The following is a 15629-nucleotide window of genomic DNA, read 5'->3' as shown; positions in this document are numbered from 1 at the left end:
TTCTTTCTCTGAACTCAATTAATGATTCGATCAAACTGAACCTTGAACAGTTCTTAGAGAATAAAGAACCGATGAGTCATCGACTTCCTGGTCCATCAAACGACCCCCAGATGAAACACGAGTTCACTGGTTCCGTCTCTGAAGAAGCTTCGAGTTCGGTTCTTGTGACTTTCAGGTTTTACAAGAAGAAGCTTCAGAGGCTAAGACACATTAATCAGAGCTGCTGTAACTAAAGATGACCCCCCCCCCCCCCCCCCCCCCCCATCAGACGCTGAACAGAACATTAGAAGCAGGTGAGTCACTGACGGAATCGAGCAGTTGTATTTTCTTGGTTCATTAACGAAGTAACAGGAAGAAGAAGTTAAAAGACAAAGCTGGGTCCACGTCACAGCGTGAAGCTAAAACTGCTACAAACAAATCACTAAATACTCAGTTTATTAATATCTGTAAATCTCTAACGATGATACGATCCCTAACACCGACGGGTCTCGTGCTCTAAGCCCCTCCTCCTTTCGGCTCTTCTCTCAAAAAGGTCGCACAACGAGTGTGTGTCTGTCTGGGTGAGGGACACCCCGTCGTCACAAAGTCTAGTCCTCGTTCTCACAACACGGCTACGAGACACGACCCGCCTAAAGTCCAACTATGGCAATATATATTTATTTATATATTTATATAGCTGTAACCCTTTTCCTTCCTTCATTCGCCCAATCAGCTGCAGATCCCTCCCCCTCTTCCTCCTCCACACTAATGAAAATGAACGGAGAAAGCAGAAAGTCCAGTCTGTTATTTTGTCTCCCGCTGCTTCACCTGACCCCCCCCACCCCCCCCCGAACCGGACCACCACACTGTCCTCGCTCTCCCACAGCAGCCGAGACGCTAAAGACGGACGCCGTCCGGGCCGAGCAGACGTCCAGGTGGTGGCGTCCTCGTGGAGACAGCAGTTCTTCTGGGGCAGTGGTGGTGGTGGGGGGGGGGGTCGTGATCCTCAATGTTCAGATTTCCGCGGGTTGAAGGAAACCCGGCAGTGGCGCTTGGCACCATCGGTGAAGAGATCCCGAGCCCTCCGATCCAGGAGGGGGGTCACCGCTCCTCGACGGCTGAGGGGGTGGGGGTGGTGTTTCAGCCTCGTCGGGGGGGCGTGTCACCTCCCCGGCCTCCACCGTTTCTCACCGGTTTAATTTTCCATTTAAGTCGGAGCTCGTCTTCGTCAAACTTTAGTTTCTCTCCTGCGGTGGTTGTTTTACATCCGGACACAGAGCGCCGCCCGGCTGCCGTTCAGTGAGGCGGGTTCATGGCGCCGTGACCTCGCTGCTGCTTCTGCTTCTGCTGCAGGAGGAGCTGCTCCAGCGCCGACGGGCCCGGCTGCATCATGGAGCTGGACCAGATGGACTGCAGAGAGAGCACAGCATCATGAACCTGCACAACGTGTCCACATGGGAGAACACGTCAATCTGAGTCTGAAACTCAAGTTGAGTCAATTAAAAAAGTTAATTACAAATTATAAAAGACAAAGACAATAAAGTTTAGAAAGTATTGATTTAGATAAAACTGCATCAGCTGTTAGTCACATGACGTAGTCGTTAACCAGTGACCTTGAGGCTGTCGAGCAGCACGGTGGAAGACGACTCCTCCATTGGAGACTCCTGATTGGTCCAGGAGCTGCCGCTCGGTGCACCCTGGTGCCAGCTGGTGTCTGAAGCTGCAGAGGAAGCAGCAGCCGGCAGGTAGTCCAGACCGAAGCCGCTGACGGCTCCTGGAAAACAACCACACAAACTTCCTTCTTAAAAACTCTTCATCATGTTTCATCAGCGTTTTCTAAATCTAGACCCCCCCCCCCTCACCGGTCTTGTCGGCCTTCCAGCGGTCCACCACCCGGCGGTCCCGACTGTCCGGAGTGCCGATGGGCCCGAAGTTAGAGAAGGGCATAGCTCCGTGGTTGTGTGTGGGGGGGGAGGACGGCAGGCTGCTGGGGTTGGAGGAGTGAGGGGATTGGCTGGCCGGGGTGGAGTGGTCTGCCAATGAGAAAACAGCTTCCGTCAGAGACAGGTCCATCAACGGCTTCGTCTTAATCTGAGTCTTTACGGCTGAGACGTACCTGAGCTGGCAGGGAGGGAGGGGGACCACGGCGTCCCTTCAAACAGGGAGTAGAGGGACGGCTCCTGGTGCATCATGGGAGCGTCAGGCTTGGAGCTGGGCGGCAGGGTCTTGCCGTACGCCTGGCTGAAGATGCTGTTCTGGTTGTACTCCTGATCACATGAGCACAGAAACTGGATCAGCTGATATTAAGTGATGATGCTGCGTTTCTCATATTAACATCTCATCTACTCTGCCCTCTGGTGGATGAACTGGGATACTGCCACTCAGTTCCCCTCGTGGTTTAAAGCTTTCATTCAAACCTACAGAGATCAGCTTGAAACACAATGACCCACATCTGTCCAAACACCAACAACACTGGAGCCTACATTTCCCACAATGCAACGAGTTAGACCCTCCTCATCACTTGAACATTCATGAGCAGTCGTCCACCGTGTGGTCCACACCGTGGTCCTACACCTGCCCCCTGCAACCATTGGACGGGACTAGCTGTCATTCAAACTGTGGTATTCCCCCCCCCCCAATACAACCGGTGCTTTATGGTCTGTTTTACTCTAAATGATCATCAGCTGTTTGAAGAAGACTTGAAACTAGAGACTGAGACATAAACTCCTGAATGTTTACAGACGTTATAAAGTGAGAGGAAGAGTCACTTTCTATAGAGACTACCAGAGGAGTCGCCCCCTGCTGGTCAGAAGACAGGTTTCATGCACGTCTGCATTGGCTTCACTTCCTGGACCCAGAGTCTACAGGTGAACAAACAGGATCAAAGTGGATCATGTCTCTTTGGTCTCACCTGCATGGGGAACCCAGAGATGGGCAGAAGAGAAGATGATTGGCTGACGCCCTCGGGGCCGCTCTCCATCCTGGTCTGGTTGGACAGCTGCAGAGACGAGGGACAGACATGATGAGAGAGACGGAGTGGAACCTGTGACGGTCTGAGGTTCACAGTTGTTTAACATTGAAAGCCCTCGTTGTTCTGAGGAGAAGTTATGGACGCTGCAGTTTGACACATGAGACAAGGTCACATGATCCTTCTCATAGATTACGAATACTGGCATAAGACGTTAGCAGCTGGAGACTGATGAGCAGAGTGTGGCTCTATAGAGCAGCTGGAGACTGATGAGCAGAGTGTGGCTCTATAGAGCAACTGGAGACTGATGAGCAGAGTGTGGCTCTATAGAGCAGCTGGAGACTGATGAGCAGAGTGTGGCTCTATAGAGCAGCTGGAGACTGATGAGCAGAGTGTGGCTCTATAGAGCAGCTGGAGACTGATGAGCAGAGTGTGGCTCTATAGAGCAGCTGGAGACTGATGAGCAGAGTGTAGCTCTATAGAGCAGCTGGAGACTGATGAGCAGAGTGTGGCTCTATAGAGCAGCTGGAGACTGTTTGCAGAGGGTACATACAAACATGTTTGGTCCAGGAGCAGAACTAAGAGGAGCAGCCAAGGCCTGGAAGAAATCAGGAGGCTTAGAAAAGACGAGCTCCTCCTCCTCCTCAAAATCTGCCAGAGATTTTAACAGGTCAGGAGGCAGGAGAGGCGAGCTCTTGTCCTGGTGAGAGGAGAAGGAGAGGAAGACGAAAAAGGAAAGTGGAGGTGAAGAAAGGCAAGTGAGTGAGACAGAAGTGAAAAGAAGGAAATTACAGAGGTCAGCATAGAGACAGAAAAGCATCAGGACAGGACCTCCTCCTCCAAACAGGTCCCAGAGAGCTGCTCACCTCAAAGGGGGGCCCCCGGGGCCCGGTGGAGCCGTCCTGCTCTGAGCAGATCCCACCCGGTGGAGGCCTCTTCATCCTGTCTGCCATCACGGCAAGGCCGTCCCCCATCCTGTAGGACGGCTCCCAGTAGAAGTCCTGCATCTTGGCGTCGGGGAACTTGATCTTCTTGTCCATGTTGGACAGCTGGGGCTGCAGCTGGTGCTCGTACAGTTTGAGAGGATCCGGAGACGCCATGAAGAACGTCTGTGACGGCTGCTGCTTCATGGACATCATGGGATTCATCTTCTGCAGGGCCGCCTGTGCCTGGTTCCAAATCTGAGCCGGCTGGTCCTGGACCTGCATGTACTGAGACCAGACACAACCAGGGTCAGGTGTTCTGTCTACTTATCACCACTAGAGGTCAGTCTGTGTTTATAAAGGTTTGAATATATTAAAAGATGCACCACACACACGAACACGCACAAACGGTCTGTGCTGGGTTAACACTGAGGTGGAAACAGGAAGTGGTTCTGTGTTTTGTGACCTGACCTGTTGCAGTCCTGGGAGGTGAGGCGGACTCTTCCCGATCCCGACCTGCTGCACCGGTCTGGTGGGAGACTGCTGCTGCTGGCTCATGGCCTGCACCTGCAGCTGGACAGACTGCTGCAAGGCATGCTGGGAGGGCAGCTGGGACAGGGGCTGCTGACCCGGGGAGGGGCTCTGGTTCATGGACCCAGGGCCCTGACCCGGCCCTGGACCGGAGGGCCTCTGCTGACTGTAGGGAATGTGGGACTGCTTTCCAGCCTGAACCTGTGAGCCAGCCTGAGAGTGGGCAGCTGGCTGGAGGAACGGCCCGGGGACGGACACGCCGGTGGAGAAGGTGAAGCCCGGATTCACCTGGAGCCCCGGGAACGCCACCGGAGGAGGCATCACGTAGGCTGAGGGCGGGAAACCTGCAGAGGAACCAAGCAGGAGCAGAGAAAAACTAAATTAATTGATCTCACCAATGTCTGAAAATCATAACATATCATTGAGCTTTTATCCAAAGTGATTTACAAAAAGTGCTTCGACCATCAGGGTCCAAACCCAGAACAAGAAGAATTCAGCATCAGAAACCACATGAAGAATAAAACAGTACAAACATTCAGACCTGTCTGTAGATACACATATTCATATGTATATATATTATAAATTATATATATATATACAAGTGTATGAATATGCGTTTGTATACAGTGCAGATGAATAATAATACATAATATATTGGTATATATACCGGGTCTGCTGGGCAGGGGGGGGAAGGCTCCAGGATGGTGGATGGGGATGAACTGGGAGGAGCAGGTGGTTTGAGTTTGAGTGACAGGAGTCTTCTTCACCTCGGACACCGGAGTCTTCCTCAGCTCCGTCTGAGCCTTCACCTGAGACACAGGAAACGGGTCAAACAGGTCCTGGAGCTGCTCAGGATGAAGCTGGAGCTGTTTCTTCTTCTCTACCTGTTTCACGGCCTCAGTCGTTTTCTCGTGGCCGGTTTTCTTCGGCTCGCTCTTCCTCTTCCCGTCCCTCTTCAGCTCTCCTTTCCCAGCCGCCCCGTTGCCTTTACCGAAGTCTCTGCGCTCTTTGCCGGCGTCCTTCTGCTGAGGGTTCCTCATCATTTCGCGGCTCTGCTCTCGTGGTTTGATGTTCTCCTTGAAGGTGACGACAGGTCGGTCACTACCATCAGGCCATGAGCTCTGCGTCTTCCCCGCCGACAGCACCGACTTCAGGCCGGAGTGTCCTCCGTCGTTAGGCATCTGTTCCCCGTTGGACGAGTCCTGCAGCACCGGTGCCTCCCTCTCCTGCGGCTCCTCGATGGCCTGCTCTGGAATGTCAGTGATGAAGAGGAGGAGACCGTCCTCACTCTCTCTGCACTGAATCAGCCTGTGGAGGAGACAGAGAGAACCTGCTGAGGTCAAACTTTTACTACATCGTCTCTTTCTCTTCATAACTTTCATGGTCAGTAACGCAGAGAGAAGTCATGTGATCAGTTTAAAATGTATAAGAAAATATGAGAAGCTGCAACAGTGATGAGAAGTTTCACATCAGGTTTGAAAACCAGATTCCCTGTCCTGTGGTTTATTCCACTGTTAACCAGTTACAGGTTCACACACACTCCTGACTGGGACCGTTGACCACCCAAATCTAATCTTTTAATCATCGAGTCTAAATGAATGATTGAACCCATTTTGAAGAAATGCCCTCCTGGCCTTCCGGGGACACCGTGTTCACCAGAATGGGACAAAGGGACAACATGAACACTAATGCCTCCAACCACTGGGTGGCGCCAGCACCGAGACATGAGAACCCTCTTGACTTAAACAGAAGCAACTCTGTTTGTATCATTTATCAGAAAATAATTTTCTTAATTTAAGTGGAAAAATGTCAACGACTTTCAGTTTAAATGACATGAAAAGAAAAAAGAGAAAGAATATTCTCCACAGGTTTGTTTGACTTTCTGTTCATGAACGTGATGAACGTGATTTTGCTGAGCTTCCCTCTCGTGTGCGTTCTGATCATGTAACGATCGGCTTAGTTAATGAAGAGCGTCACAAGCTGACTGCAGAGCGCCACCTGCTGGCTTCTCTGGGTTCTCTGGGTTCTCGCTGTCAGCTGCAGCCGCACACCAACACTCACCCTGGCTGGTTGTCTGCCACCCATTTACCCAGACTGATGAGTCTCTGGTGTCGAGTGTGGACCGGCGGGCCGTCTCTGTCCACCAGGACTCCCTGATGACCTTTGGTGAAGTCCAGAGACCTGAAACAGAAACAGAAGGCAGCTCAGACACAGAGCGACCAAACTCTCTCTCACTCAAAGACGGAGAAGACTCTGTACCTCAGAGCCGGCCGGAGAGCCAAGAAACCCTGCAGCTCAAACTCCTCCGGCAGGGGTGTGACTGTGGAGAAAACAAACACACCTTCAGGGACGATGTCTGAGAGTCTCTCATTCAAAAGGAAACATGTTGACACTAAAGTACAAATTCTGTTTTATCACATTCATTCATTCCAGGGAGCAAATTTAAACCTGATTTTCCTGGGGGTTGATTGTATTTATGTAAAGACGTATGGTCGTTTGTGTGGCAGCTGAGGAGACTGAGTCTCACGAGTCACGTTACGAGGGCGTGAGCCACTGACACGTTAGTGGAGAAGAGGGAACTGATGGAACAGCCTCATTTCCACCAACATGGACAAGAAACTCCCTCAGAGCAGCTCAGTCGACCGATGGATCAGTGAACTCCATCAAGAACCTGATCAGCACCTGTTGGTCTGTATGGGTCAACAGCAGCAGGTGTCCTACCTGAGGGACAGGACACGTCGTGCTCCTGGGGCTGGAAACTGTTGAGGATGGAGACGAGCCAGGGCCAGACACTGAGGGACAGGAGGAGGAAGACAAGATCAAGCTTCAGCACCGAACGAATCAAACCACAGAGACGACAAACATTCCACCTCCATGTTGGTGACGGAGAAGAGACGGATGAGAGACGGAGAAGAGACGGAGAAGAGACGGAGAAGAGACGGAGAAGAGACGGAGAAGAGACGGAGAAGAGACGGAGAAGAGACGGAAAAGAGACGGAGAAGAGACGGAGAAGAGACGGAGAAGAGACGGAGGAGAGACGGAGAAGAGACGGAAAAGAGACGGAGAAGAGACGGAGAAGAGACGGTGAAGAGACGGAAAAGAGACGGAAAAGAGACGGAGAAAAGACGGAGGAGAGACGGATGAGAGACGGATGAGAGACGGAGAAGAGACGGAAAAGAGACGGAGAAGAGACGGAGAAGAGACGGAGAAGAGACGGAGAAGAGACGGAGAAGAGACGGAGAAGAGACGGAGAAGAGACGGAAAAGAGACGGAAAAGAGACGGAGAAGAGACGGAAAAGAGACGGAGAAGAGACGGAGAAGAGACGGAGAAGAGACGGAAAAGAGACGGAAAAGAGACGGATGAGAGACGGAGAAGAGACGGATGAGAGACGAATGAGAGACAGAGAAGAGACGGAGAAAAGACAGAGAAGAGATGGAAAAGAGACGGAGAAGAGACGGAGGAGAGACGGAGGAGAGACGGAGAAGAGACGGAAAAGAGACGGAGAAGAGACGGAGAAGAGACGGTGAAGAGACGGAAAAGAGACGGAAAAGAGACGGAGAAAAGACGGAGGAGAGACGGATGAGAGACGGATGAGAGACGGAGAAGAGACGGAAAAGAGACGGAGAAGAGACGGAGAAGAGACGGAGAAGAGACGGAGAAGAGACGGAGAAGAGACGGAGAAGAGACGGAAAAGAGACGGAAAAGAGACGGAGAAGAGACGGAAAAGAGACGGAGAAGAGACGGAGAAGAGACGGAGAAGAGACGGAAAAGAGACGGATGAGAGACGGAGAAGAGACGGATGAGAGACGAATGAGAGACAGAGAAGAGACGGAGAAAAGACAGAGAAGAGATGGAAAAGAGACGGAGAAGAGACGGATGAGAGACGGATGAGAGACAGAGAAGAGACGGAAAAGAGACGGAGAAGAGACGGAGAAGAGACGGAAAAGAGACGGAAAAGAGACGGATGAGAGACGGAAAAGAGACGGAGAAGAGACGGAAAAGAGACGGAAAAGAGACGGAAAAGAGACGGAAAAGAGACGGAAAAGAGACGGATGAGAGACGGAGAAGAGACGGATGAGAGACAGAGAAGAGACGGAGAAGATACGGAAAAGAGACGGAGAAGAGACGGAGAAGAGGCGGAGAAGAGACGGAGAAGAGACGGAAAAGAGACGGAAAAGAGACGGAAAAGAGACGGATGAGAGACAGAGAAGAGACAGAAAAGAGACGGAAAAGAGACGGAGAAGAGACGGAGAAGAGACGGAGAAGAGACGGAAAAGAGACGGAGAAGAGACGGAGAAGAGACGGATGAGAGACAGAGAAGAGACGGAAAAGAGACGGAGAAGATACGGAGAAGAGACGGAGAAGAGACGGAAAAGAGACGGAGAAGAGACGGATGAGAGACAGAGAAGAGACGGAAAAGAGACGGAGAAGATACGGAGAAGAGACGGAGAAGAGACGGAAAAGAGACGGAGAAGAGACGGAAAAGAGACGGAGAAGAGACGGAAAAGAGACAGAGAAGAGACGGAAAAGAGACGGAGAAGAGACGGAAAAGAGACGGAGAAGAGACGGAAAAGAGACGGAGAAGAGACGGAGAAAAGACAGAGAAGAGATGGAGAAAAGACAGAGAAGAGATGGAAAAGAGACGGAAAAGAGACGGAGAAGAGACGGAAAAGAGACGGAGAAGAGACGGAGAAGAGACGGAGAAGAGACGGAGAAGAGACGGAGAAGAGACGGAGAAGAGACGGAAAAGAGACGGAAAAGAGACGGAAAAGAGACGGAGAAGAGACTGAGAAGAGACGGAGAAGAGGCGGAGAAGAGACGGAGAAGAGGCGGAGAAGAGACGGAAAAGAGACAGAGAAGAGACGGAAAAGAGACGGAGAAGAGACGGAAAAGAGACGGAGAAGAGACGGAGAAGAGACGGAAAAGAGACGGAGAAGAGACGGAGAAGAGACGGAGAAGAGACTGAGAAGAGACGGAGAAGAGACGGAGAAGAGGCGGAGAAGAGACAGAGAAGAGACAGAGAAGAGACGGAGAAGAGACTGAGAAGAGACGGAGAAGAGACAGAGAAGAGACGGAGAAGAGACTGAGAAGAGACGGAGAAGAGGCGGAGAAGAGACGGACTTACTGCTGCCTCTCATCGACTGCGGCCTCGTGGAAGACGCTCGGTCTCAGTTTGATCCAGTCCAGGGAAACTTTGATGGCCGGCAGAGGACACTCCCCCATGATGTCCTCCCCCCTGGTCTTGTTGAGCAGAACACGGCTGCACATGACGCCCAGGAAGGACACTGAGGACACAGGAAGTGCCATCAGACACCAGGAAGTGACATCAGACACCAGGAAGCACCAATCAATCGGATTCAGAAGGAGCAGCGTTGTGAGGAGTGATTCTTACTGAAGAGTCCGAGCAGCTGGAACCAGCTGACCTGCTGCTCGCTGCTGAAGGCCGGCTCGCTGCCGTCACACGTCAGGTCCCTGAGGTGGTGGAGCTCAAACAGGTTGATGACTGTGATGTGGACCAGCTGCTGAGAACTGAAGGCTTTCTGCAGGATCAGCCGCTGCACACAGACACACAAACACAAACACACACACAAGCCGGGTGACTTTTCCACACTGAGAACTTCTCTCTCTGACCCATTTATTTACATGTCACCAACTTTGTGTTTTTTCTCCCATAGATTCTTTCTCTCATGTTTCACAGGTATCTCTGACTTTAGTGCAGCAGGATCCTGACCACAATAATTATCATTATATGAACTGTTGCTGCTTCACTAACAACATCTTTACATTTATAATTATCACTGTTATTGTTTTCATTATAATAAGCAGTCTGTCAGAGCTGAAATATGATGTGTGTGTGTGTGTGTGTGTGTGTGTGTGTGTGTGTGTGTGTGTGTGTGTGTGTGTGTGTGTGTGTGTGTGTGTGTGTGTGTGTGTGAACTCCTGACGGAAGGTGGAGCTGACGCTTGGTGCCGATGCTAACTATCAGTTTCCTGCTTCTTATCATTTCACCCTGATTTGATTGGTTGCCTCCATAGTCACAGCTTGTGCCTCACACAGCACGAGCTGACCCACAATGCAGTTCGGTACTAAATTTGAACATTTTCAAAGTGAACGACCAGCGTGTTGGTTGTGTCAGAGATGTGGAACAACCATCTGACCAAGCGACTGATGCTTAAACCTGACAAACCAATAGGAACACAGAACGATGCACTGATCAATGTAGGAACAGTATCGTCCTGTAGACACCACTTAGCTTCACTGATAAATCACAAGTGATGTTTTATGGTTTCATTCTATAAATGTGAGTTGGTTTTCATCCAACGTGATGTCACGTGTTGTTGGATCCATGTGATTCACAGTCAAGTTACAGAACGACACAAACCCCAGACTGTGGGCATCATTACCTGAAACTGCTCCTCCAGTTTCCCCCTCAGAGCGTCCACTTTGTCCAGACTCTTACTCAGGTAGACATGGCCGTGAAACTTGATGAAGGCCTTGATGAAATCTGACACACTCCACTTGGTTTTCCCCTCTTCACGACTACAGACACAAAGAGGAGAAACATCCGAGAGGTTTCAGGCTGGGTTCAGGTCCTCGTCGGTCAGAGTGTGAGTGTGAGAGTGTGTCTGTGTGTGTAGTTACCTCTCCAGGGCCTTGGACAGGGCCTTCTGCAGGTTGGTGGAGGCTGCTGGGAAGGGGAACTTGACTGCGATACTGCGGCAGTAGTAGAAGATGGTGGTGAGGTGGTCTCCTTTAGAAGAGGCCAGGATGGCCAGCTGGTTGTAGGGCTGACCTGCAGCAGACAAGAAGCAGCTTCACTTCACTACAAACATGGCCCCTGATGAAAACCTGCTTCAAGCTCCACAAACAGGTCTGACTCTGTGCAGAACCGACAACCGAGACAAGCTCAGTGAGTTTTACTTGAAACAATAAAACCAACATAGGTTATGCTATGAAATATATTTTTTTTGTCGATGTGACATTTGATAAATCAGATATAAAACTTAGGTTTGGACTTTCAAGTATCTCGAATGAGGGGAATACGGGTCCTGAGACGGGTGGGGTTAGGGTTAGAGACAAGGTGTCCTCTCCCTCGGGCTGTGGAGATGTCTGTGGTCCCTGCGTCTGTAGCCTGGCAGAAGTTTTTCATTAAAACCAGTTTGATGGAATGGAAATGATTCTTTTCATTTGTTTTCAGTGTCTGCACAGACCACTCTCTGAACAGCAGTGAAACCAGAGCAGAAAGCCTATAACACTGAATACTTAAGCATTTGTATATTTATCACAAGTCATCACAACATTCAACAATGATATCACATCGTGCAGCTCTACTCTAGAGGACAGTGGTTCAGGCATCGAGTCAGGACCCCCCTTGGAGCCTTCAATTGGATGTTACTGGGCACCCTGAACCAGTAAGAGACCACAGAGTAGATCCAGAACTGATTGGGGGGGGCTACACATCCCATCAGGCCTGGGAACGCCTCAGGATCCACCAGCGAGCTGGGAAACTGCTGCTGGGGAGAGGGACGTCTGAAATACCTCTTCAGGGACCAGAGCCGAGACAAGAGGAAGACACTGGATGGAGGGTGTCAGATAAAACCACCCACCTCCTCAGTGTATCCAATAAGACTGTAAGAGCCATTAGCCTAGCTTAGCACAGAGCACTAGAAGGAGGGAGGGGACAGCTTGAGGACCGAGGCACCGACTCACCGTTCGATGGAACCAGCTGAGCTGCGTGTCGGTAGTACGACTCCGCCTGGCTGGTCTGGTTACGGTAACGGGCTGAAACACAAACACAAAATGAAACCACGACATAGGAGTGTTCACTATCAGCCTAGTGGACGATTGTTTCTATAAAGGACTTGATAAACCAATCTGTCCTGTTCACTGTGATAATATCAGAGCAGACATGATCGATACCATTTTAACTTCCTGATTCTGACACACATTAACTTTTATAACATATTTAACCGCTGCATGTTACTAGCCCTGTGTATGATGTTGTCTGATACACACATGTTGGCTGATGGATCGAACGTGTCGACCTGGAGCTCAGAGAGGTTTCTAACATTTGAGGACAAAGTGTGGAGGCGTCTCACCGATGTCTCCGAGGTGGACGAGGCAGTGCTGGCAGATGTAGGAGCAGGAGCTGGGCTGGGGGCTGACGATGCTGCTGCTGCTCTGTTTATTGCTGATGATGCCGAGCTGAGACGATTTGACGCGACACGGCAGGTCCACGTTGAAGACATTGCACAGCTCCTGCAGCAACTGAGACACCGGAGGAAGAGCAGGCGTCTTTCAAACACAAACCAACTTCTGAACCAACAAGGTGTGAAAGAGTCTTCCATCCTGAAGTCTAAGGAGCTTTGAGAGCTGAAGGAGGTAGAAGCTCATTTTCAGAGGAAACATGTTCTTCCTCTCTGCCTCTTGTGCTTTTATAAGTTTATCTACATTTTTGTCCCATCCAGTTAAAATTACCTTATTTTAACCTTCTGAAGTATTTTCCAGCAGAGTTGTTGTGAGCAGCACGATCGAACACTACAAAGATGGATTTTATTCTGAATTCTAAAAGATCCTGAAAACTCATTTCCAGGTTACGTGAAGGTCATTTAGTTTCCACAGGGTAGGCTGGACTTCTGAGAGCCACCTGACTCGTACCTGTGTGTAGAAGCCACTGGCTGCCTCCAGAAACAGCGACAGGTTGGCCTGGACCTCACTGCGGTTGGGGTTGGCTCGGTTCTTGGCCTGGCTCTGCAGGGTGGTGATCTGGTTCTTAAAAGCATGATTCCACCTGCAGGGAGACACAGGAGTGAGACGACAGGGAGACAGAGGTTCCCTGTCGTCTCACTAACTAACTGCAGGTTTCTCTGGGGTGTGGGGGTGAGTGGAGGCCGAGCCACTTACAGGTCTTGCTCCGCCTTCTTGTCCAGAGCGTACTCCAGGTCAGTCACCAGCATTTTCTGGTACAGGTCCTGCAGGGCCTGACGAGACGTCCACACCTCTGCTGCCCCAAGCTTAGAATCTACACAACAGAGCAGAGAGGTGGGAACACTGGTGTAAATCCACTGGAGGAGTGTGGTGAGGGACAGTGTGGTGAGGGACAGTGTGGTGAGGGACAGTGTGGTGAAGGACCAGTGTGGTGAGGGACAGTGTGGTGAGGAATGTGTTAAGTGTCTACAACGAAACTCAGATGCAGCGTTTGCACTAGAATGTAATGAGTGGAAACCAGTAGAGCTGCATGGATCAACTCCAGTAAATCTGCTGAAGGAAAGTTTATAAACAGACAGGTCACCTGAGGACAGGGACATGTAGTGAGGACAGGGACATGTAGTGAGGACAGGGACATGTAGTGAGGACAGGTGCATGTAGTGAGGACAGGGACATGTAGTGAGGACGTGTGATCATACCTGTCATGTCAGCCTTCAGGGCCTCAGCCTGTCTGTTCACATGTAAGAGAAGAAAGAGAGGTTACACACACACACACACACACACACACACACACACACACACACACACACACACACACACACACACACACACACACACACACACACACACACACACACACACACACACACACACACACACACACACACACACACACACACACACACACACACACACACACACACTTCCTGATGACTTCATGTATACACTCAACAGAGCAGGGCTGTTGCTGCTGCCGGGCTCTGACTATCACCTGGATCCAGACTGTGACCAGACACAAACAAACCAGCAGTTAGCCTGCCCCAGCCCCGCTGGGTAGCACCGGGTCCTGGTCCGGCTGAGCCCGGCAGATGGACACATGTAGCGGGTTGTTATCAGCTCACAAGCCGCCGATCACTCACCAGAAACAACTTTAACACGAACACACATCTGCTCGCTAATGCTAACCCGACGTGCGCAGAAGGACGCTAGCAGGCTAAAGCTAACTAGCAATAACACATCGAGTCTGTCAATGGCGGGTAAACACGAATTTAACCAAAACTTAATTTCAATTAAAGACAACGATCACCAGGGGACACGGGACCGCCCCGACTGGACCCGAACATCCGGTGGGATCTGCGCGAGGAGCCGCCCGACGTACCGCTGGGTGTTTGTTGATATGAGAAGCTAGCTGCTAGCTGCTAGCATAGTGCTGAGGGGGTGGTCCCCCAGCCTGTTAGCTTTAGCGTTAGCCACCAAACAATTCACCTGCCGAATCGAACCCTGCGCGTGCACGTGTCCGGACAGGTGCACGCGGAGCCGCTCACACCTTACCTCAGGTACTGGGCACAGAGGGTCATCCTGCCGGGTCACATTCACACAGACACGGGTCCTGGAGCTAACGAGGCTAACGAGGCTAACGATGCTGATGCTGCTGCCGGCGCCATATTGTTCCAGTCTGACACACACACACACACACATTAACACACACGCGCGCGCACACACACACACACACACACACACACATTACACTAACACGCACACATTAACACACAAACACGTTAACGCGCACACACTAACACACACAAACACACACACACACACATTAACATTAACAATAACACACGCACACACACACATTAACAATAATACACACACATTTACACTAATAAACACACTAACACGTACACACATTAACACGTAAACATACACTTACACACATTAATACTAACACAATAACACGCACGCACACACACACATTAACAATAACACACACACGTTAACAATAACACACACACACACATTTACACTAACACACACACACACACACATTTACACTAACACGTACACACACTAACACAATAACACACACACTGTAATACACACTAAATGATGAAGAGACACATCTGACACAACCAGCAACAAACCACTGGATGAAAACTGAAGTTGGTTATAATATTATTGTTAATCATAATATTAGTAGTTGTAGTATTACTGATAATCACTGATTATCAGTGTGTTAATGTGTGTGTTAATGTAAGTGTGTGTTAGTGTGTGTATGTGTGTGTTAGTGTGTCTGTTTGTGTATGTGCGTGTATGTGTGTTTGTGTGTGTGTGTTTGATTGTTAGTGTTTATGTTTGTGTGTGTCTGTGTGTGTTAATGTAAGTGTGTGTGGGTGTGTTAGTGTGTGTGGGTGTGTGTTAGTGTGTGTGGGTGTGTTAGTGTGTGTGTGTGTGTTAGTGTGTGTTAGTGTGTGTGGGTGTGTTAGTGTGTGTGGGTGTGTTAGTGTGCGTGGGTGTG

General features: G+C 50.3%; 1 protein-coding gene across 2 annotated transcripts; it reads right to left on the bottom strand.

The window, feature by feature from the left end:
* Window positions 1-574: 574 nt before the first annotated feature.
* Window positions 575-14806, bottom strand: smg7 (SMG7 nonsense mediated mRNA decay factor). Of its 2 annotated transcripts, XM_053438410.1 has the most exons (23): window positions 14663-14806; window positions 13810-13841; window positions 13307-13424; window positions 13061-13193; window positions 12502-12670; window positions 12113-12184; window positions 11045-11195; window positions 10807-10942; window positions 9795-9957; window positions 9528-9687; window positions 7123-7193; window positions 6661-6721; window positions 6463-6582; window positions 5286-5709; window positions 5069-5210; window positions 4342-4745; window positions 3814-4158; window positions 3501-3647; window positions 2891-2977; window positions 2096-2246; window positions 1842-2012; window positions 1593-1753; window positions 575-1389 (listed from the first exon to the last, which is right to left on the bottom strand). In XM_053438410.1, the coding sequence occupies exons 1-23, from the start codon at window positions 14686-14688 to the stop codon at window positions 1276-1278; spliced, it is 3558 nt and encodes a 1185-aa protein (XP_053294385.1). In that variant the 5' UTR covers window positions 14689-14806; the 3' UTR covers window positions 575-1275. The 2 variants fall into 2 exon arrangements, with proteins under 2 accessions (XP_053294385.1, XP_053294386.1); XM_053438411.1 differs by lacking the exon at window positions 3501-3647 and having other exon boundaries at window positions 1593-1750.
* Window positions 14807-15629: the final 823 nt, after the last annotated feature.

Source organism: Pleuronectes platessa, chromosome 13 (genome assembly GCF_947347685.1).
Source record: "Pleuronectes platessa chromosome 13, fPlePla1.1, whole genome shotgun sequence".
In the NCBI taxonomy this organism is placed as follows: Eukaryota; Metazoa; Chordata; class Actinopteri; order Pleuronectiformes; family Pleuronectidae; genus Pleuronectes; species Pleuronectes platessa.
Note: the sequence above shows the minus strand (reverse complement) of the source record. Positions and strands in the feature narration are given on the sequence as shown.